The sequence below is a fragment of the Musa acuminata genome, chromosome BXJ1-2 (assembly GCF_036884655.1).
Source record: "Musa acuminata AAA Group cultivar baxijiao chromosome BXJ1-2, Cavendish_Baxijiao_AAA, whole genome shotgun sequence".
NCBI lineage: Eukaryota > Viridiplantae > Streptophyta > Magnoliopsida > Zingiberales > Musaceae > Musa > Musa acuminata.
Window position 1 is genome coordinate 26288747 of NC_088328.1, and position 23053 is coordinate 26311799.

General features: G+C 39.8%; 4 protein-coding genes across 10 annotated transcripts; 1 reads left to right on the top strand and 3 right to left on the bottom strand.

Annotated features, from left to right (window-relative positions):
* Nucleotides 1-4: 4 nt before the first annotated feature.
* On the bottom strand, nucleotides 5-7444 carry LOC135605654 (protein WVD2-like 1). 4 transcript variants are annotated; one of them, XM_065096006.1, is made up of 8 exons: nucleotides 6406-7444; nucleotides 4924-5035; nucleotides 4374-4812; nucleotides 3754-3842; nucleotides 3582-3672; nucleotides 3418-3489; nucleotides 2239-2349; nucleotides 5-574 (listed from the first exon to the last, which is right to left on the bottom strand). In XM_065096006.1, exons 3-8 carry the CDS (start codon nucleotides 4806-4808, stop codon nucleotides 272-274), a joined length of 1101 nt encoding a protein of 366 aa, XP_064952078.1. In that variant the 5' UTR covers nucleotides 4809-4812; nucleotides 4924-5035; nucleotides 6406-7444; the 3' UTR covers nucleotides 5-271. The 4 variants fall into 4 exon arrangements, with proteins under 4 accessions (XP_064952078.1, XP_064952071.1, XP_064952087.1 ...); XM_065095999.1 differs by lacking the exon at nucleotides 4924-5035 and having other exon boundaries at nucleotides 6406-7428; XM_065096015.1 differs by lacking the exon at nucleotides 4924-5035 and having other exon boundaries at nucleotides 3582-3654; nucleotides 6406-7426.
* Nucleotides 7445-9206: 1762 nt separating this feature from the next.
* On the bottom strand, nucleotides 9207-18230 carry LOC103975704 (bZIP transcription factor RISBZ2). 3 transcript variants are annotated; one of them, XM_009390747.3, is made up of 6 exons: nucleotides 17594-18230; nucleotides 15688-15784; nucleotides 13514-13673; nucleotides 10790-10865; nucleotides 10590-10715; nucleotides 9207-9787 (listed from the first exon to the last, which is right to left on the bottom strand). In XM_009390747.3, exons 1-6 carry the CDS (start codon nucleotides 18059-18061, stop codon nucleotides 9377-9379), a joined length of 1338 nt encoding a protein of 445 aa, XP_009389022.2. In that variant the 5' UTR covers nucleotides 18062-18230; the 3' UTR covers nucleotides 9207-9376. The 3 variants fall into 3 exon arrangements, with proteins under 3 accessions (XP_009389022.2, XP_009389020.2, XP_064952102.1); XM_009390745.3 differs by having other exon boundaries at nucleotides 13514-13697; nucleotides 17594-18228; XM_065096030.1 differs by lacking the exon at nucleotides 9207-9787 and adding an exon at nucleotides 10038-10152 and having other exon boundaries at nucleotides 13514-13697; nucleotides 17594-18187.
* A 305-nt stretch (nucleotides 18231-18535) lies between these two features.
* On the top strand, nucleotides 18536-22338 carry LOC135605705 (sec-independent protein translocase protein TATA, chloroplastic-like). 2 transcript variants are annotated; one of them, XM_065096114.1, is made up of 3 exons: nucleotides 18608-18972; nucleotides 20271-20426; nucleotides 21972-22338. In XM_065096114.1, exons 1-2 carry the CDS (start codon nucleotides 18661-18663, stop codon nucleotides 20409-20411), a joined length of 453 nt encoding a protein of 150 aa, XP_064952186.1. In that variant the 5' UTR covers nucleotides 18608-18660; the 3' UTR covers nucleotides 20412-20426; nucleotides 21972-22338. The 2 variants fall into 2 exon arrangements, with proteins under 2 accessions (XP_064952181.1, XP_064952186.1); XM_065096109.1 differs by lacking the exon at nucleotides 21972-22338 and having other exon boundaries at nucleotides 18536-18972; nucleotides 20271-20594.
* Nucleotides 21678-22765, bottom strand: LOC135605694 (auxin-induced protein 22D-like). Its single transcript, XM_065096093.1, has 4 exons — nucleotides 22557-22765; nucleotides 22264-22481; nucleotides 22076-22178; nucleotides 21678-21986 (listed from the first exon to the last, which is right to left on the bottom strand). Exons 1-4 carry the CDS (start codon nucleotides 22763-22765, stop codon nucleotides 21905-21907), a joined length of 612 nt encoding a protein of 203 aa, XP_064952165.1. The 3' UTR covers nucleotides 21678-21904.
* Nucleotides 22766-23053: the final 288 nt, after the last annotated feature.

The following is a 23053-nucleotide window of genomic DNA, read 5'->3' on the forward strand; positions in this document are numbered from 1 at the left end:
GGTATGAGAAATATTCAAATAAATTTTAGAAATATCAAGCAGGCACCAAATGTTCTACTTCAGGTTCCATGAACAATAATAAAAACTCCAGCAGCTTACATACACAACCGTCAGGATCACTGCATACATACTAATTCTACAACTTACATCTAAAGTCCACTGACAAACTTGCTCACATTGATGATTGTCACTTCCATGTCGAGGCAAATTATAGGGTAAATTTTGCGAGGCAAGAAAAATTTAAGGTCAAGAGTGCATGGAAAGGCAGACATTAGGGCTGCAGAGTGTCCGCCTGACTTGGCTCGGTGGTGATGGTGGCAGATTGAGCTGCTCCCTTGTCAGCATGGGGAGTAGAGTTCTCCCTAGTGGGTTTCGCCCCATCCTTGGTTTTGATTGCATTTCTGTTCTTGGGACTACTGTGTAACTTGTTTGCGGCATCTTTGCAAGCACCCACACTGTGCCGCTGAAGCCGAACTCGTACTCCGCTGTGGTTCTCTCCTTCGGCCACATTGCTCGCGTCACCATAGCTCTTCCTTCGACCAAACTTTGGTGATTTTGCACGAGTTGGAGGTACCTTTTTGTCCAAGGAAAATGCAAAACCAAAGGCAAGATTTCATAAACTCAACAATCAGATGTAGATAGGAAACAAATATCTGATGGGAGAAAAATCCTAAATCTCATAAACAACCAGACTTAGATTGCGAATAAGCACGTGGCCCGGATGGATATACGAAGCCATACAATATCTTCAGGACACTAAAATAACATTAAAATTTGAACCAAAGATTTACAGGAGGCACATGTTGTCGAAAGATCATCATGATAAATATAAGCCAAGATTCATAAGATATAACACTACAATCTAGATAGCAAATAGAAATCAGAATTTGTTGTGAGAAGAATGCAGCATAGAGGATCTTGGTAATTGCAATGTGCCTGGATGGGTAGAGGAAAATCGCGTAATGTCATATATGCAAGATCGAACATGGTAGGATAACATAGGAAGTTCCATGTGAGAAGACACTTGAAATTTATCAGTTAGGAAATCGCAAATATTAAGATAGCTTCTGCTCATCATTGCGAAAAATGAATCAATTTAACATATCAACCACATAATCTGGATATCAGACAAAGAACATGTATAGTTATTTGCAGTAATGAAAATTTACAGGTCAGAATCCCAAGATAAGGCAAAATACATATATATTATATATATAGAAGTAACACTAGTGATGGCATATGCTAGGAGCTTTGAGTGAAATATAATAGTATATTATGAACAAAAGTATTAAAACTGAAAACTCGTTTATGGAACCTGCACTCAGCATGGTATGCATGTCATGACAGTAGAAGGTACGATCCACAGAATTTATTGTGAAGTCTGTTGACTCAGCAGATCGTAGCAAATTTCACTCATCCCAGCCAATTCCAGCCAATCCCAGCCAATCCTGACCAGGGAAGAAGAAAGAGGAGGGGACGAGGAAGAGGGGGAGGATAATAAACAGGAGGTAGGAGAAGAGTAAGAGGTCAACCTACAATCGCCCATTGGTCACATCCTGCTGCCTCACACACCATTACAGCTTCTGTATAAAGAATGGGAAGGGCCAAATCGGAAATAGCCAACGCCTACAGCAAAATCTCATAGCCCTTTTTAATCTTAACCAATTCAAACTCTGGTGGATTTGATCCTGAACATCCTCAAGTTTGACTTTTGAACATGTTGCAAAATACATCATCCTAGTTGTCTAGTGAAGAGAAAATAAAATAATAAAAGGAAGAAAAGATGAGAAACAGAAGAGAATAAAAGAAATATATTTTAAACTAAAATTTTAACTTCAAAATAGTAAAAGAACATTTTTTCTATATGTAAAAATAAATTAGAATATGTAAAAAATATTTAGAACCTCTGTATCCACATATTGATTTCAACCTATTTAAATCATCCCTCAACCTAACATAGAACATTTAGGTATCTATATCCACACCTGTATTCCAAGTCCGAGCAATACAGTTTGTTGCCTATGTTTAAAAACTGAAGAATCAGTTCTCTGTAAACACATTGGTTTTTTCCTTCAAATGTGCACTTATTTAAATGGACTACAAAGTGTGCCTGATTACAACAATAGCAAACATGTTTGATCTGCTCATGTTATATTCAAGTTATCCAGCAAATAGCTAATTATCATAGTAACTTATTTGAATTAAGTAGCCTATCAAATGAAAGCCTAAGACAAGTACCTTCTTTAGTTCAACCTTAGGCGGAGGACCCTCATTGTAGAAGCTGGGCATTGGTGTCGCTTTGAAAGTTAAACTCTTCCTTAGTTGCTTTAGAGCTGCCTCTTGTTCTTCCTGGGAAAATTTACAAGTTGAGATTAGCAATACTCACTAAAGTATGTTTTCTAGAACTTGTTCAGCTCAAAAGTGACTCACAAGTTGTCATGACATTAATGACACCAATAACACACTGCATTACAACTTGGTCCTTTATAATCCTTCAGTCTTTTATTTCACATACAAAATAAAGTAACAACCCTGCAAGATTTCCTGTCAACATTTTTTAATGGGACCTCATATTCATATTATTCTAATATATTTTGTCATTAACAACATAATTGGAGTCAAATGACATGGAGCGAGAGAAATTTTCAACCCTGCATCCGGGCCTATTGAAATATGTTTGTCAATAATGGTATTGAGATAGCCATAAAAAAGAGGACCAATGACATCTAATGTGATGGATCTAATATAGGTAGCTCATATCTCTTGTACGGCAGATGAAAACTAAAGGTCATTACTATGCTAGAGAGGAAACAATTTAGGTATATAAGTATCTGGTTTCAAGAAAGACATTCAAGATACATATTTGCTAAAGAAAAGCAGTTTATGTGGTAGAGAGTGATGAGCAAATTAACATTGAAGAAGAGGAGATAATACACAAGCGTTTTGCGACTTTGGAAAAATAAATATTATAAATGTTTCTTCTAAATGTAGAGTCTGCTGCCTGAGTTGCAGATTTTATTTAAGTGGTCAATTAGCATTCATGCAAGTATTATGCTAGACTGCCAAAATCATTAGTAAAAGCTCACATTTAGACTGTCATAAATTTAAAAAATAGGAGTCTGCTTGGAGAATGTATAATGTGCAGCTGCCCACCCACTAAACATGATACACAATATTGATGTCCAAATAAACGAATCATAGGCACTGATCATCATTTTGGTCAGTACAAGGCCATTAAATAAAATTCGAAATGATTTCATCAGCAGAGAAATTTCATGTCCCACTTAGATACTCCACATGGAACTATGATAACGTCAAAATCCAAATATCATTGGAGCTCTAGATACTCCACATGGAACTATGTTAATGCCTTTCGAACCATTCCTCTCAGCAACAGATAGATGGAAGAAGACGTACCTTGGTCCTAGCTTCACATTGGAGCTTCTCAGCTTCTAGAGCTTGATGTTTCTCTTCTAATTTCGAGTAGAACTACATAAAGTAGGAAAAGACATTAAAAATCCTCTTTATAAATCCAGCGATGATTGCAAAATTCTAGTATTCCTTAATTTTAAAGAAGGTACCTCTTTCCGCCTCTCTGCACGTTCACTGGATCTGAATGTAGGGGCAACTGCCACTGTTCTAGCTTTCAAATTCCTAATAGATAGTGTACTACCATGAATAATTCAGGAAAAATTACTGTATTTTGTTTACAAATAAAGGGACTTCAAGAAATATAAATCAGAAAAAGGATACGAAGAAGCAACAGAGCAAGAATCCTCATCGTCTGGGTGCATGATATTATCGGGATGCAGCGGCTTCCTAGACGTGAGCATCAAGTTACTCTGCAAACACCTTGTAGAACTACCACAATGAATAAACCCACTAACTAATTTTTCAATATGTTGAAGTACCACACAAAAATACATGCTCTCAAATACAGCAATATTTTCTACTATATATAAAAAGGTTTAAACTTCAAAATTATTAAAGATGTGCAAGAGAAATCAGGAAGTTGTAGAACTAATTGTAATGCTTTATATTAAATGCTAATGAGAGCTTTAGGAGATGAAGCCCAATCATGACAAGAAAATTTAGTCCGTAATCTCTTACATATTAGCATAGGGAGGTCAGTTAGAACAAGCATATTATAGAAGTAAATTGATTTTGAATAATAAAGAAAACAAGAGATGTTGCAATATATTGACTTCTAACCCAAACATAACAGACCCAAATGTATCAGAAAATGTTATGATTCTAGTTCTTAGATTATCCAAAGCAAAATGTATGAATGATGCATTACACTGAAGCATGGTATTGCAAGTGTATAAAATAAATAAATAAAGATCAGGAGTAGGAAGCAATAGGAAACAGACCTGAGCCTTCTGATGGATATTGGCACGTTGTATATCTACATTAGGATGTTTGTCTCCACTGATAGCAGGTTTAGCAACAAAAGCACGATTTCCACCAGAAACATGCTTTTCAGTTGTGGGAGCAAATGGCTGAGGAACAGTGTGGTCAGATCCAGTAGCTTTATCAGAGTTTGATGATGCTGACTTCTGATTTGAAGATTTTGGATCACCATAGTTCTTTTCTGTTGTGTCCTGATCTATGCTCAAATTTTTAATATGAGGTACTGCATGCCCTTGAGAATTTGCATCATCCTGATTATTATCTATAGCTTCATCTGACCCAGCAACTGTGGAAGGCTTGCAGGGACTATTTTGATCAGTTTTACCATTGGGTGCATGCATGCGAACACAATCTCTTTCCCCATCCCTTGATAATTCTGTGACTTCCTTACCCATTGAGCTGCAAAAAGTGAACCACACAGATCAAATGTTTTTGTATGACAAGTGATAAAGCACAAAAATAAATGGTGTGTATATGAATCTAATGGCAAAATATAAATCAGATATTTACCTATCACATAAATGCAGTAATTATATTATCATTTGAAGGAATGTCTATTGGTTCCTATCATCACGAACATGTTCATATTCTCCCAAGAATAGTACTTCCATAGTAGGATTATCTGTAACATTAACTTAGTTGAAGCATTCTTCCTTGGTCATGTCTAGCAATGAAAAAAATGAGACATGCTTGAAGAATGACATGTGCATGTAGAACCAGTGAAGGAACATTTTTTTAATAAGAGTGCTTGGTCTTTCTCTAATATGTCCATTATATGCATTTCCTTGGAGGCAAATAAATTCTCTGTTTGCAGTTCTCCATTCAATGTTATGAGACTATAGAAGAAACTTTTCATGTAAGTAGCATCCACTCCATTCTAAAGTCTAAGGGAACAAATTGAGAGCTTCTTCCATTAGCATGGCAGAAATAGAAAATAGCAAAAGGAGAAAGGTAGCTTCCCATAATCCGAAGTATGATGGAACAGCAAAAGCAAATTTCAAGTGCCTCCAGAGTAATTAAAAAAATTCTTGCTCATAGAAATCTGTCCAATAAAATTATCACTACTTATCTGGATAACTAGCAGCTAAATGAGAGAGAGAGAGAGAGTGAGAGAGAGAGAGAGAGGGGGGGGGGGGGGGGGGGGGCATAACATGGCAGATGCAACAACATCTTTATCATAATTTGTTTTCTGAAGCCAAAGAAATTAAGAGGAATTTTTTCTTTATGTATGTCTCTGTAACATCATGCAGAGAGCTTAGATATCACTGTCAAAGTATGTTAAACAAGATTACCATGCATGATGACGCTCATATTGCATTCAGAAACTCACCTCTGAAGCATTCAACACAAGTGCGACATTCTGATACAAGTAACTCATGTGGCCTCTATAATTCTATTTGCTTTATTTCTTTCCCTTTCATATATTGACTCTCCGACAAATCAACATGTTGTTTTCTCATATGAAATCTTGCAAGGGAAATAGATCAAATGTCCAACACATCAACATTCAACAACGAATCAAGGAAATCCATCGACTGCCTTCACATTCCAACAGTAAAAATTGAACCTTTGCCGAACCAGGAATAAACTCATTACCCTATTTTGCGTGAATCAGTATTTTAGGGAAGGAATCCCCCAAGAAACCAATACAATATAAGACTACGAGAAAGTGGAATGGAACTAAAACATTATTTTACTTCCTTCAAACCACATAGAAAACGATTGGATCAGAACGAATGAGCTTAGCAGCCGAAAGCACATTCCACCAGCATCGACAAGGGGCAAATCTTTCTTCAAAGGCGTCATTTCTATCCAAAAACCGTCGCTCATGTCCACCCAAACGGTAGGAAAAACTCGAAATCCGGATAAATGCGCCAGATCTCAAACACCCACCCCAGATCCGACCCTCCCAATCGAACCCCCTACCCGCATTCGAGATCAAGAACCAAGAATGGGAGAACCAAACGGAGGAGAACGAGACGGATTACTTACAAATCGGAAGACCGGTCCAAGAGATCAGGATCTCGTCGTGAGGCGGCTTCCTTTACCTTGCGTGCCCTGGCCTTGCTCTCCTCCGCCGCTCACGCCCTCGAGAACGGCGACGACCGCTGCTGTTACTCCTATTATAGCCGCCCGGAAGTTGACGCCGTCAACTAACGGGAGGGTCTCGAGATCCTCCCGGTGTCGTCGTTCTCTCGAGCCTGTCGGGGCTCAGCGACGGCTTTTATTAGCGCAAAACGGTCACCTGTTCACCTTCCGGTGACGGGATCCCCAGGTCGCACCACACGAACTAAACCCACGTCGTCACCCCCTCGTGTTCGTCGTGACGGAACTTACTAGCCGCCCTAATTTACGAAAATACCCTCCCCTGGAAGGTTACTTTCGCCCTAATTTCCAAGAGATCAGGATCTCGTCGTGAGGCGGCTTCCTTTACCTTGCGTGCCCTGGCCTTGCTCTCCTCCGCCGCTCACGCCCTCGAGAACGGCGACGACCGCTGCTGTTACTCCTATTATAGCCGCCCGGAAGTTGACGCCGTCAACTAACGGGAGGGTCTCGAGATCCTCCCGGTGTCGTCGTTCTCTCGAGCCTGTCGGGGCTCAGCGACGGCTTTTATTAGCGCAAAACGGTCACCTGTTCACCTTCCGGTGACGGGATCCCCAGGTCGCACCACACGAACTAAACCCACGTCGTCACCCCCTCGTGTTCGTCGTGACGGAACTTACTAGCCGCCCTAATTTACGAAAATACCCTCCCCTGGAAGGTTACTTTCGCCCTAATTTCCAAGAGATCAGGATCTCGTCGTGAGGCGGCTTCCTTTACCTTGCGTGCCCTGGCCTTGCTCTCCTCCGCCGCTCACGCCCTCGAGAACGGCGACGACCGCTGCTGTTACTCCTATTATAGCCGCCCGGAAGTTGACGCCGTCAACTAACGGGAGGGTCTCGAGATCCTCCCGGTGTCGTCGTTCTCTCGAGCCTGTCGGGGCTCAGCGACGGCTTTTATTAGCGCAAAACGGTCACCTGTTCACCTTCCGGTGACGGGATCCCCAGGTCGCACCACACGAACTAAACCCACGTCGTCACCCCCTCGTGTTCGTCGTGACGGAACTTACTAGCCGCCCTAATTTACGAAAATACCCTCCCCTGGAAGGTTACTTTCGCGTTTTACCCCCTGTCGACGTGTTATTTGTAGATGGGTACCTCCCTAGCGCACAATAATTGTGGCTTAATACTTGGCTTTTAGGTCATTGAAATGAAATGTGGGACAAATGTTTGACTTTTAGGTCACATTCGAGACCATGAGTTGACTAAATCGAGCTGCATAACATGATTTTGGATTGCACGTAAAGCGATCTTTTACGTACACATCCTCACGAGGGCGTTGGTGTAAAAAGGAGATCCTCGGAGGATGTAAATGGAAGAATGGCCCACCTCATGGGTCGGACTGCGAACTGAGCGACCCGCTCTGCAGCGGCTTTTGAATTGAAACGTTGGCGCCTTCTACAGATACCGACGCGAGACTTGCAATGGTCTTCCGCCACGTGACCCACCATTCCTTCAACACGGGTCCCACCACGAGGACCAATCGGCGCATCTACCGGACCGTCACCAACACACCTCGAATTGCTGGATCACGGGAATCGCGTGTCACGTTGATTTCTTTGTTTTTGTTTTCCTTTTTCTTTTTGGGATTAGGAAAATACATATTGGAATAATTGGATAATTAATTCGAATTACTACGATTCGGATATTGACATACGTCTGTCAATCTATCTAATTTTTTGGGGCACTCGTAGCTTCTAAGAATAAGGTAATTATGATATACTTAAGTTGGAATAAGATATTCATCGATCTAAATTAGATTTGAGATTGATAATATTATTATACATTCTGATTGTTTGAGGTTATCGCGATTGCTAATCTTGATCGTTATCAAAGCCTATCACAAGCTAAGGTGCCAAGAAGAGAGAGAGAGAGAGAGAGAGAGAGAGAGAGAGAGAGATGATGGTTCATGTAGGACTACTATAATCTGCAAGTCACTTTTAGCTTTGAGTGAGACGCAAGAGGATGTATGCTTCACCAAGTAAAAGATGAGTCAAGCTTAATGATTGATGCCTCTTTCCATGGTCTGTTCTCCCTTTAGACCTTCTTTGACGAGCGACCAGTGAGATCCAAAGGAGGCTGTGTAAGCGACAATTGTCGAGTCTATGTCGATTGACGTTGGCTGTAGACCAATCGGGACTTGGCCGGTGACCCTCGTCCTCATCGAGACCACCTTCTTTGTCTTGATTTCGAAGAGATGGCTCACTGTTCCACCGGTAAGGTTCCAAAACTTCAAATGCTTAGATCTTCCTTCCGTCCTTAGATTTCATCTATTAATTACGTCAGCTGTCAATCTGATCTTCCTTCCCAAGTAATTTTGACTTTTCTAATTATCCTCGAATGAGAATCCATTCCCATGTGATGGAATCGCCATCAGTATACTTTTCTTCATCTAAGGTTTCCTGAAAAGAATTAAATACTCAGTGACAATAAAAGATCCATAGAATTCATATCATGTCCACAGAAGAAGAAGAAGACATGAGATTTGCATGCACTCAGTAATGTGTAATCCATCACATCCATTTAATGACGTATCATTTCATCCGTCATGGTTTATGAAAGCTGGAACCACATGACAGGAGGAGGAACCACAGAGAGCGCTTCAGCTGTAAATACACTGTCCTGTTTCTGGTGTCGATAACACATATTTGAATCAGTTTTGATTCACCAGGGCTGTTCTATGGAGAAAAAAAGGAGGAGAAATCACCTGAGATGCCTTTTTTGCCCTTCCAAACAGGGACTTATGTTTTGACAAACAAGAAAGATGAGATCATAACTTGTAGCATCCAAAACAGTAGTTAGGTTGCCTTCACAATGGACAATGTGCTTATGACATCTAAATATGACACAGTCCCAGAAACTTGTTAGCCCTGATTCTTTTTGCCAGTGACAGAGGTCTTCGGATCCCATGCTGCTGAGTCCCATTCTGGGGATGAGTTTGGTCCTCCGAGGATTCTTTTATGAGGATGCTCCAGGCTGTCAGCTTGCCGCATGGATGCAGCTCCGTCAGCCTTCCCCGCAGCCACAGCACCATGGACAGCATCCTCAACCGGAGGAGGGATCCCAATGTCAGGAAGGCAGGTGTTCGTTCTCTGATCGTATGCTGACACATGGAAGAAGCGGTTTGTGCTGTCATGAACAGGAATGACAACATTGGAGGTTGCATCAGATGAACTCCCGTTAAACGGTAAACTGATATTTGACATGTCGGAGATGATCGGGTACAAAGGACACACTCCAGTTACCCTCTTTACAGTCTCCTCTGCCATTTTCACCTGAATGCCATAGATATTAGACTTGAGCAAATAAGTTCTGTAAAAAAAAAAAAACCTTCTACTACAATGCGTTTGACGAAACCAAACTCATCTTAGTAGAACTTCAGAACTAATCATAATGTTCTTAAGCAAACTGATTATAGTTGCAAGAATACACCTACAGACTACCACTTACCTGTTCTCGTAGCCACAGGTGCTTTAAAGTACTAGTTGTCTACCACTTCAGATGAAGTGAAGAATAATAGGAGCTTGATGATCACCATACAATCACAGGGGGAATAGTGGTCCAATGATTGGCATTAAAAGATGATTGAGATGGTGCAGATGGACAATGCACAAGTCTTGGCATTGCTTGTAAGTCATGTCTGTTTTGTAATAACATTTAATTAAGCAATTTGTTCATAGGATGTCTAAAATCAAAAAGTTTTTAAAGCCAGATATAGCATCAATAATATAGAAGTTGTTCAATGCATTGTTATCACTTTATGTCATATAATCAGTAGATTTCATGCCATTCACATGCTTTCATTTGTCATTATAATGTTTTCTTGTTTGCAGATTGTACCACTCAAAATGTTGTATTTGCTTCTATGCTCTTGAAAAGTGTACTGACATTGAAACCTTCGATATCATCTCCATGAACAATAGCCATGCAATTGATAAAATAGCATCCTTAGAAAGATTCACAACTTAAGCAATAAGAAATGACATAAGTATTATTTACCAATTTTCTGCAAGGAACAACAGAATGGATTCAGTCACAGGTCTAGCATAAACAAACATCAACCAGCGAACAGCTTACCTTTGCTCTTAATGTCTCTACATCTGCTTTTAGTATCCTATTGCCAACAGCAGCATCACCGTACTTCTGATTAATATCAGTTAGACGCTTTAACAGTGTTGAATTCTCAATTTTTAATTCAGAGACCTATCAAAAAGTATGACAAATCTTAACACTAATAATTTTGAAGATACAAAAAAAAATCAATTTCAGAAAGCAACCTGTCCCTCAAGTTCACTTAGATGTGCTTGCTTTCTCCTTCTTGAACGTCTTGCAGATTCTCGGTTTGAGAGCATTCTGGGCACAAACAGAAAGAATTCAGATTCACTACACAGAATTAAAAGTATTAAAGTAAAGATACCTGCACAGGATACATTTCACAAATCTAGAATTTATCTATGTATGACATTTTACGTCTTACCATAGAGAAACACAAGGCCATTCTTTTAAATAATTGTAAGAATGATGTCACATAAAAACGACGAGATACAAGATCACGTATTCTCACGGACAAAATTGTAAATGGGATATTCGATGTAATGCTTATGTATGTCTGTGTCTTTCGGTTTTGCATATAAAGGGCTGGCACTAGGCTTAGTTTTCTTTGGTTTTGATGACCGTTTTAGGCTTGCAAACAAAGGTTGTGTCATATGGGCACTTGTGGGGATCTCAGACTGTAGTGGACCATTTTGGACTCTTTGTTGTGCGACCATTCAGAGCTTGTAAAGTATGTTTGTAATTTGCATTGGCTATGAAGTATTTACTGAAATGATTGGTTGTGAATCCCGAGTGAGACTTTCTCTAACCCGTTTTCCCTTTTGTAGGTCCTAAGGGACCACAGGAGGTTTCGGGGAGGTTGACCTTTGCGAACAGACACGCAAGGGTGCCGCATGACTTAGGCAAAACAAGTTAAGTGCGTGACAGTATGGTACCACAAAACAAAAAAAAGTTCAAGAAAACCAACATTTTGTATTAATACACCAGTCATGCAACCAATGTAACAGAAAATGAAAAAAAAATGCAACAAGAACTTTCTCCGAAAGAAGCACAAGGACATGTCAAATGCATCTCACTTATGTTCTTAGTACAAGGCCATTTTTGTCACAGTTAGAACTAAACTTGGTGGACCATTAGCCTTAACGGATCTCTTTGTCATTAGGGTTATGTTGAAGGAACTGGCCTTTTTTTATCATTTAACATGAAAGACATAGCAGATACTTCTTGTCACCCAAAGACCAGAGTATCATGCTTATGTTGGATTAAGCTTTTGGTGAAAGGGGCCATCCTGGATCCCAAAAAGTACCATACAAGTGGCTGAAAGCACTTTAAATCAAATATCTCAAGTGGCCAGAAGCACTTATATTGCACACCTTATTCCTTCCTTTTCTACTATGGCTCTACAAATGACTTTCTTATAGGCTAAAAGCCAACACTTCATGCATTCTCTGCAGCAAGTTATCCTATCAAAGATGTACTTCTCATTAGTGTAATGGTGGGAAATTGGCCTATTATTTTAAAGAAAAATTTTCAGATTTACTTATGTGACTGGAAGTCTGAAACAGTCTTCCAGATTATTTGGTTCATTTAATTTAATTTTAAAATTTAATTTCTGGTTATCCTTCAGGTGAGTTTGTTGGAGTCCTAAATCTCATGAATGACCTTTATGTGAAAATATGAATTCACGAGAAAATATATATAGTCAGAAATACAATAATTTCAATTTAAGTGGATTGCATGTCCTTGCTTTATTGAAATAATGTCCAACAGAACCTTTTAAGTCTGGAATCCTTTATTAACAGAATACAATGCTCTAGAGTTCTTTGTTGGCAATTGATCCTACCTAGGGCTCACATTGGAAAGAAACTTGTGCAGTGAACCATCCTTTTTTAATGTCTGAAGAATCACAACAATAAAAAATTTATTGGTGATGAATAAAATTCTCACTAACTAGAGCAAACTTCACAAATTCTTATAAATCCTTTTATACATTTTCTCTATCTTCTAAGTTCCATTCAAGAATCTACAAGAACTAGTCAAAACCCAGCCAAAATCAACCATTCCAGCTGAAATTCATTTGTTTCTGACAGTGTGTGATTGATCTCATGAAAATTCAGGAGTCCTGGTATAGGTCTCTCCAGTTATGAAACACAGAAGGAACGGATTATGCCACTGAAAACCAAGAGAAGAATAAGCTGATAGCAAGAGCTTAGATATAGGCTGCCCAATAAGTGAAGACAGCTCAACAAAGAACTGACAATGTGGATATAAGGAGTTCAGATATCATCTGCATCGCCTCCACAAGATGGGATGCCATTTCCCTGACTGGAATTCATTAAGCCCGTTGCAGAATGCCTTGCCACTGGTCCAAGTGGAGCCACTACCATTCACTAAACTTAGCACAAGAAAAAGAAATGACAAGTATTTGTTCTTGTAAAATTAATGCACTATTGCCGACAAACTAGCAGCACATTCTTGTTTATTTCGCATAAAATAGCAAACCACTCTGTTGACCAACACTAATTATGGGAACAGAAATCCAAACCCAATATACTTTTCGGTGCCATTGCCTTATTTATTCATTTCTCAGTAATTTTTTTCAAAAATTACCCGGATCTATCAGAAAAATCCACTTTGCAAGGCATGAAATATATTCAGTAAATTAGTCTAGCTACAGCAGCATTTTTGCAGCTCCAAAAACTCGGATTTCCAAGCAAATCTGAAAATGACAGTTCCTTCATTTACCATTCCGAAGCTTGAATAATCAAAGACTGATGAGCCAAGATAAACCTAGGGACAGGTGTTCATGCAAATTATTGGTGTGCACAAAAACATTCTAATCAGACAACACAATGAACACATGATTAATAATGTGTGGGAGTAAAGGTTAACAAAGGCTTACTATCTCAAGAAAGCTATACTCAAATCAGCACACAATCATATTTTACCTCCTCATGCGTCTTCTTTCAGCAGGGTCCATATTTTCATTGGTCTCTGCTTCTCCTTCAAGTTCATCATCATCATCATCATCATCATCAGACTGGTCCCTTGATGAACCACTGGTAGCTGGCTTCCCTTGGGTACCTGAGTTCTGCAAAATGGATAGAGCTGGAACTCCACCAGGTCCATCACCTGTTTACATTACAACTTAGAAGCATTTCCTAACTATGCAATGTTAAATGCAGAAAAGGAAAGAAAAATAAAGAAAAAATATCAAGTTGCAATAAATATGCATCAACCAAATTTTATCCATGCAAATTAGCATGCTAAAATTTTTATATGTGCTACAACAAAAGGTATGCTATCACACTGCATTCAACCTTAAGTGATAAACAAAAGCTACCCTTTCTAAATTTAGACCATGTCGATATTTTAATAAGACACGGCTGTATAAAAGCTAGCAATCAAAATACAACATCATATTCTGAAAGATGCAGGTTATACAGCTTTTGGGATCAACTCAGGCTACATCAGAACTTTTACACCTAAAACTTACAAATGCACAACATAATCTATATATTCAGCAATTTTGCTAACAAAATTAAAGGTGCTCAAAATTGTAAGCAGTGATCACCAATAGTGACTGATTATGGAGTTTAAGAAAAGAGAGAGTGAACCAAATTCTATAAACATGTACCTGATGTTTTCAAAAAGCCTACCAAATTTCCAACAGATGGAGACTGAAACTTACCTATCTCTAATATAAAAATTAGATATATAAAATCTTTTTCTCTATGAAAATATTGTCCTTAAGATGTTTGGGATGTTATATTGTCCATAACCCAGCTTCTCTGAATCCATATAAATTGATAAATTCTGTCATTTCAAGATTGCACATGAACAGATACATTAACAAAATTTTCACCATATCACTATCAATGAGTATGTCATCCCGAATACTTCCTAGAATAAACTTCATTTTGTTTGGTGGATCAATCAATAATGAATGTTCATAAAGTACAGCATTTCTAGACAACAATGTCATTGACCAAAGAATTATCATGGTAAACTTCAGAAATCAGAGGTAAGAATTTGTTCCTTGAATATTCCATTAAATAATTTATGCTCCCCATGACTATATTTCTTTATGATCCATTTTGACAGCTCCAATTTGGAGATATAGGTGGTAGTACAGGCTCATTAAGGTCATCTTGCTGGAAGGTTGTGGTTACTTCTTCTTGCGTGTGGTTCATCCAGCCCTACAGATAAGCCAAAGCTTCCCCCAAGTAATTGAGTTTAACATCCTTTTTGAAATTACCAAAGACGTTTTCCAAATATAACTATTTTATTCTAGCATCTTGATGTAGCTCTTATTGATTTCAGGGGTCGTAACTTTTCATGATCAAATCCTGCATATCAATGCTTCCATCTAGTATACAACTATAAACAAATCATGAACAATGAGGATTTATAATAGTGATGGCTCTAAAGATCATCTCAGAATAGGATGACTGGTAATTCAGTATATTTTATTTGTTTAATATAAAGACATAGAAGAAATAAGTCTAAACATAAAATGCATAGGGATGCTAGGCGGAACAAGACTAAAAAAAAAGAATGACAAGAGTGGCCTAAACATAACAAAAAAATTATATTCTCAAAAGAGATCATGTACACAATCCCTTTTCTCTTCAGCTCAGTCTAATCTTTACTAGGAAATGGTCATGTTCCATTTAATCCATGACACAAAAAAAGAATAAGATCAACCATATTTATTCCTCACTCAACATAACTACCATTTTTGGACAAATCCGAGCCCTTCAATGATTCTTTGACTTTCATATGAAATAAAAAAAAGGACAACTGGTTATATATAAGCATATAAAATGTTATTTAGCCCCTTCTCTTTTCGACATAAGTCTCTAATGTAGCTCCATAACCCAAATAAATTTATAATAGATATACCAAAAAGAAGAAATTTAAACTAAACTGAATACTACTCTACCTAATTAATCGAGGAGACAAACATAGTAGGGAAAAAGAAAGTCAAAAAGCCACACAAGTCCATGAAGATGCATATCTCTTTAAACACCCTCTTCATCCGAACAAATTGAAAATTCAGAAATGGATAAAATTAGCCTAAATCATGTCTTCAAACACTAAATTGGACTAGCAATTATACCCTTCACAGGTACTTGAGAACCAAACTGTGAAGCATCTGAAATCGGTGACCTGCTGTCAGCTACAGAAGCAGAATTTTGTGGATTCACACTAGAGCTCTGCAATGAAGAAATATACAATTTGAAAAACCAAATCCAAACATCCACATATGTTTTCTTTTTTGACTAATAGAATTTAAAATGTAATAAAAGTCCTCCATATAAGATTATACTGAAGAGCAATTATCCAGGGCACCAAGAATGTATAAAGTCAATTTCTTTTTAATGAGAAACCAAAGATTAAAAAGAAAAAAGAAAATCTCAATAGCTCAACATACAATCATATCTTTCAGTAATAAGAGAAACATGAGTGTTATACATAATTTTTTGTTCTTTATACATTTTTTGGTAAGCGTGTAAGTGATAGTTAAAGATTAGAACTTAATGCATACAACAAATAGCTTTAAAAGACAGCAACAGTTGATTAGTAAGATAAAATACATGTAAATGAAGTAGATGATATTCATCAAATACAAAACATGATAACATCCTGCTTAAAATTTTCAGTCTCAGAGGAGTGAAACCTCATATTCCACAATTACAGAATGGTTTGACTGCAGATAATTGCTCCCTTTTTTTTTTGCTTGGTTACTAGCTTAAGGCTAATGATAAAATGAATAACAGTAACTCTAAACAATGCATGAGGAAGGTCTCAACTAACGTAGCTAGTAAAGAATTTGATAGTTTATCGCAAGGTCTTGGGCTCAAATCCTACCTTCACCATTAACCCTTTGCCAAAAAAAAGAAAGACGCATGGGCCAAACCAACCACCAAGATGGTTCCTTGCATAGGTCTACATAACTGATTTGCTTTAGCACCGACGTTAACCTCGAATCTTAAGGAAGGAAGTAAACGAAAGCATTCCTTCTAATTTTCAATGTGGTAAGCAATTAAACAGACAATTTCATACTTCCATGTAACTATTGTTTCTTGGCGTGAGAGTTCTGTTCTTGGAATGCTTATTAATATTTAGCAACTTACTATTAAATGGTCGCAGAGTTAATGAAGTATGCATTCTGCCTGAAATTTAACTGAAATTTTGTATCCATAAGTATACAAAATAAAATTTGAAACTTGCCAACTCATTTTGGTCACACTTGATTTAGCTTATAGTATCAGTGACTAAATAAGTTAATTTTACATCTGACTCAACTTTATAATTTATCTATTCAGAAATCCTTTCGTCTCTTGGTTTGGATCTCAATTATCAAAGCATGGTTTGATTCAAGTATACATGTTTGAAAAGCTTTAGCAAGCTCCATTGAACCATGAATCTCAAACAAGTCATTCATAGATAGTCCAGTGTTAGTCCCTAATTATATCAGCCACCTTGAGCTCAATTTAGACAAGCTGTTTCCTGTCACAACTTGCTCAAGTTTGGTTTAGATGTTTGCTTAAGTAACTAATGGTGAGACTTGCGCTTGAAAAATAAGGAATTTACCCCTTTCTTCCACTCAAAGATGTGCTAACAGGTCGTATAAGCAGCAAACTAGGCAGAAGGAATAATTTGGCCAGTAAGAAGCAATTCCTATAGACTTCACACATCCCAACTACTTTGAATCAACAACACTATTCACCATTTCATCCTTCTCAAAAATGTTGAAGCAATTATCTAGGCCAATAGTGACAGTATAATATAGGTGACAAGATGCAAAATATATGGATAACAGTCAAAAGCTGATCCACAATCTTAGAAGCAAAATCGCCAAATCCCCAAACCGAAATATGTCAAAAGATTTTCCTTTTATGAGATTAGAAGAGATAAAACTTGTTTAATTTCCATATATAAGATAAGCATATTGCAATTGCGCAGAAAATATTTCACCACAAGCTAAATACTTCATCAAGAGAATTAGAAACAAGGTGTACTCGAGACATGGCGACTGCAGCACAGATCACGTCCAGCTTTTGCTTCAGAAGCGCTTGGTAGTTCCCGGGATCGACAGCAACCGGCGGACCGAAGGGGAGCTTGATCTCCACCACCTCGCCATTTCCGACTCGTCCAGAGGCCCTCGGGGCCCCACAAAAGTTGGACCCCACGGTGGAGGACGAAGCGCTGGGATTGGGTGCCAGGTTAGGGCTAGGGTTGCGGCTAGAGGCCGAGGAGACGGCGCTCGGAGGATAGGGGACCGTATTACAGTTATTTTGGTTGGCGTTGAGGCTAGGGTTAGGGCTGGGGGCGGAGAAAGCGGCGGCCTCCTCGAGGAACTTCTCTAAGTACCACTCGGAGGGGCACCGGCTCATCGCGGCTCCGGCGGGCGAGGGCAGGCCTGCCGAGGCGGGAGAGGCGGCCCAGAAAGAGTCGGCGATCTCATCCGCCGAGAAGACCCTCTCCATCTCTCTCGATCAAGAAGAAGCAGCAGAAGCAGAGTTGAGATTTGATGCTGCCGGTCTTCCTACCCTCCTTTTTCTTCTTCTTCGGTGAGGTGGGGGAGGCGGGGAGACGGCACGCTGATCGTCTTCTCCTCTCGCCTACCTGACCTCCAATTAGCTGCGTAGAGCAAGCACCAGAGGGGCCACCTTTACCACCAATAAAAAGGCAGGTAGCTTCTCTGGGTAAAACGTGAAGAAAGCTTTCTTCGACCTTTTTCTCGTCCTCCGTCCCTTTTTTGCTTCTGTTGATGGCTTTTATGTATTTATCTTTTTAATTATATTCGTAGTTCCGACAACTTATGTTAATAGCTATTATTCCAATTAATAAACATTTACTATAATCAAATATATAAGTTAGGAGATTATGAAAACAGCCACGAAAAATATTTATAGTGACATTATGATTCGACATAATTTTAATTCAACGAATTATCATGTGGCGATATTTGTTTGTCGCTACGCCGACTTTGCTCGCTGTTCCCAATCTCATGTTCTGATAATTATCCATTGAGAAATAAATAAAAGGAAAAAAAGAAAAAAATCGATCGCGCGTGGCGGGAGAGATGGTGGCGATGGCCTTTGCTGCTTCGCCGGCCGCTCTAATGACGACGTCCTCCTCGCCTCGGCTGCTGTCGAAGCGCTCCTCTCTCGCATCATCCGAGTCCCTCTTCGTCGTTGCCGCCGCCCACCGCACCCGCGCCCTCCAGAGGAGGCTGCGACCCGGGAGGAGCGGCGGCCTCGGGTGCCGCTGCTTGTTCGGCCTCGGGGTGCCGGAGCTCGTCGTGATCGCCGGGGTCGCCGCGCTCGTCTTTGGCCCGAAGAATCTCCCAGAGATTGGCCGGAGCATCGGCAAGACCGTCAAGAGCTTCCAACAGGTTTGCTGCACTCAAAATTGTTCCTTCTGATGGTTTGTCTCCATTTGCTCCCACTTTGTCTCCTCCTCCTAAGAACAAGTGGATCTATCGATGAATAATAACTAGGCAATTATGATTGTGTTATTCCATTAATTGGCATAATCTGATCGACTATACTGCTACTGCTTTCAATTGTTTTGCCTGTGAATGCTTTATAACTCGTCATCACAAATGCAACTTGCCAGGGCAACTCAGGCTGTGTTCAGCCAAAACTGGGCCATCTCAAAATTTTCTTTCGGTAGATGAACCAGTTTCTCCCATCTCAATCTTATCTGACCATGATTTGATTAACAGATTGATCTCCAATTGGTACATAGTGTACCTCTGTCAGCATCACACCCAAATTTGAGAATTGCTGGCTAAGCAATAAGTAGCAGCATAATATGTTCTCATCTGGTATTGTATGATGAATATAATATTTGCCGGGTGATGTACTAGAGATAAATTTGTCATGCAACAGAGCTCTATCCCTGAGAAAGGTTGAGAATAGATTCTAATACTTTGTCAATTTTGCACTATTATCCAACTGAGAAGTGCTACTATAATACCTGAATTTGTATCACAACAAAAGCGGAAGAAGATTTGAATAGATTTATAGAGACTACACGAGTTTACACTTAAGCATTTTGGACCACTAGTTTAGGCTCAACAAGTGTTAATGGTTCAATTGTTCCATCTAGTTGGATTATTACAAATAATATCAAAGGTGATCTAGTATTAGGCGTGATAAGAGGCAGAGTAGAAAAGACTATCTGTGAACAAGACTAAAGCACACATCACGACGTGGAACTACAACTAGGCTGAGCTTCACCATGATAGGTTTTGATTATTAACCATATTGGTTCTTGACGAAGATGTCAACTTATTCCCATATCAGTAGTGAGAGAAGACTTGAACGAATTTGTAAAGGCTAGATCAGTCCCCTTCCATTAATTTTGGCTTAAGAATTGTGGAACAGTGGTTCATAATCATCCCATTTAGGTGGATCATGAAAAATACATATCTAGGTTGGGTTGCGTTGGGTCCAATACACTCTTTTTGTGTTTTAGCCCCTTTATTAACCCAGCTAACCTGATTTGTACAGTAAGGAAAACCTTTGTTCTTTTTTACCTTCCTGAGCTTTTTTCATATTATGTAGTTACTTTGATTGAGCACTGCATATTATTCAATTGCCAGGGTTCTTTACTTTTACCATATTGATTCTAGAGTTTACTTCTTTAATCTGAGTCTAACTGGCCAGCTTGTCTTTGATTGTTCAGGCTGCAAAAGAATTTGAAACCGAGTTAAAGAAGGATCCAGAAGATTCAAGTAAATCTCCTCCAGCTGAAAGCCCTAAAGCAGTTAGCAGTGAAGATGAAAAGAAGGAACTTGAAACATCAGGCACAACAGACAGCTCATGATCGACTGTTGACAAGGTCCAAACTATTAGTATGGTGCAAATGAGTTCTTCCTTCTATTATGCAAAAGACATGAGAGTCTGAATTAGTTAAAGCTACCACGGCTTTTCTTGGAGTTTCTGTAGCTGCTTATAGTTATGTTCTAATAGTTCTAGCAAGGAGGAATGAAGTGGCTGTTAGTTTTAATGCCTATCAACTTAGATTGAAGCTCAATCTTTTAATCTTATGAATCTTATGATCTGTCAGAGTTGATTGACCAGGTCATAACACATCGTTGAATTGATATGACCAATCGATTGTTTCTCCACAACCTTTCAGCACTGGAATTGCTCATTTTCATGTATTGAAGGAGTGCTTTTATCCTGCAGGCAGGGATTTTTTTTTTTCTTTATTGTAGTACAAGATAATCGATGTGCATACTGTAGCAAGTATGTTTTTAGAATCAATATGCAGCATCTATTGTTGGGGTAATTGATTGATTGTGCTGGACATGATTAAGCTTCAAGATGATCAATCCAGGCATGTAATGCACTTCCACCTGACTTAGCTTCAAGATAAATCTTCATCCATTGACATCCAATTTGGGGTTGATTTGATACCAGTCTTGGGTCAAGTTTACATCTCTCTCTAGCTTTTGTTGGTATTGGTGGTTGATCTTTGTGCTATCATGTAAGTGAAAATTACTTTCAAGTTTCAGATGCAAAAAATATGACAAATTAAGCTGATAAGAGAGTAGTATTATTTGTCACAGATCTGTTCTTCCATTCATTTTTGTAGGCTCCTAATTTCTTAAACATAGTTCAAGTCACTTTCAGGCACAGATCTGTAATAAGCTGGGATCCAACCATGGCAACCAAACTGGAAGTTTCCATCCTACTCTCATCCATCTGCATCACATGTGTTGTCAGAAATGTTGATTCCCACTGTCTTGGATTCAAGGAATATGGACTGGCCTACTTGGATCTTGTCAGCCACCAACTGTTAGCTTTATTTGCACACCCCCATCACTCTGATATAGAAAACATTGTTTGACTTTGAGATCCAAGTGTTCCCACCATGTAAATCTCTGCCCAAGTGGTGCACTTTGTCTGCAATGCAAATTGGGCACTGGTTTCAAAAGAAGGCAAGTTCCTGTATCAATGCATTTACCTAGAAAACTTGAGAAGGAATAGAAGTAGAAAGATAGAGATATCAGAACAATAGGAGAGATTCTGAAACATGGTTTATCTTCTTTTTTGTTCTGTTTGCTTCTTCAAATTCAGATCATGGTGGTACATGAAATAGGAAGTCAAGCAATCCTTTGATTATATAGTGTAACCAGAACTCAAAAAAACTTAAAAGAGATCCTTTATACAGAAAACATCTCATGCAGAACAAACTCTGCATCTTGTGAAGTTGGAATACAAGATTGTTCTTGACACAGACATCATGCTTCCTTCTTCTTCTTTCTCTTTCTTCTTCTCTCCATCTTTGTTTCTTCTTTGTAAGCCTGTGCCCTAGCTATATTGTCTTGTTCTCAGGCCTCTTACTTCGCATCCTTTCATTATCCTCAATCTTCTGCAGGAGGAGATGAACATCCTACAGACACCAAATCAAGAAGACAAAGCATGTCAGCCAAGTTCAAGGAGAAGGAGATGAGATCTAACAGGAGCAGATCAGATGCTTACTCCCAGGGAACATCACCGACCAACATCAAGTCTCCATCTTTGTCCTCATAGGTGATGGCAGATTCAGATCCACTGCTGCAGCCTTCTTTCCTTGAGACCTCTCCTGCAAGAAATGAAGGGAGATCTGCATCATTCCCATGGCCATGCTTGTTCTTGATGTTGCTGTTGTTGAGGATGAGTTCCCTCACCTTGAGTGAAGCACTTGAACATGTTGTCGATGGCCTCCCTTAGCTCCTTGTAACCCTTGTAAACCTTGAGGTCAATCTTCCTCAGGTAAGGAGCCCCGTCCATGCTCACTTTCACGTACAGTCCGGCGGCCTCCGCCTCCGCCTCCGCCTCCACCTTCCTCGGCGGGAAGCTGTTCCTCCTGTACGATCGGATCGGCGGCCACCCAACTATCTGCGTTCTGCCATGTCAAGGAATCACCCATCAGCTAAACAAAAACCACATGGTACCGAGAAATCATTCAAGGCACTCTTACTTTGCCGCTGGTGCTTCGCCGCAGTCCACCTCCAAAGGCCTGCTCTTGGCACGGCTTTCCATGTCGCCATCTTCCTGCAGCGCTCTTTTGCTGCCCCTCGTCGAGGGGGCCGCCGGTTTCTCGGGCGCTTCGGTGCCCGGCAGCCCGAGCCTGAGTTCCGTGTCCCTGAGGTCGTCGCCGTCCTTCACGTAGCTCGCCGCAGCTTCCATGGTGTGCCAAATGGAAGCGATGCCGGCAGACCGTGCCTGTGGAGGTGGAAGAAAGCCTTCCGAGGATGGTAGAGATATATAGTGGCTGACATGAAAGCAGCAGCGGTAGTAGGAGAACGCACGCTGTGCGAAGGCTTTAGTGCACGGAGGACGCTGGTCGCCCGGATGGCGGACAGGGGTGACCACCGTGCCGGACCGATTAGGCCTCGGGCCGACCCGATCCGACGGCTGGGATTCGTTGATCGGTGGTTTAGCAAAGATCGTGGCCGTCGAACCATCCCCGCCGGT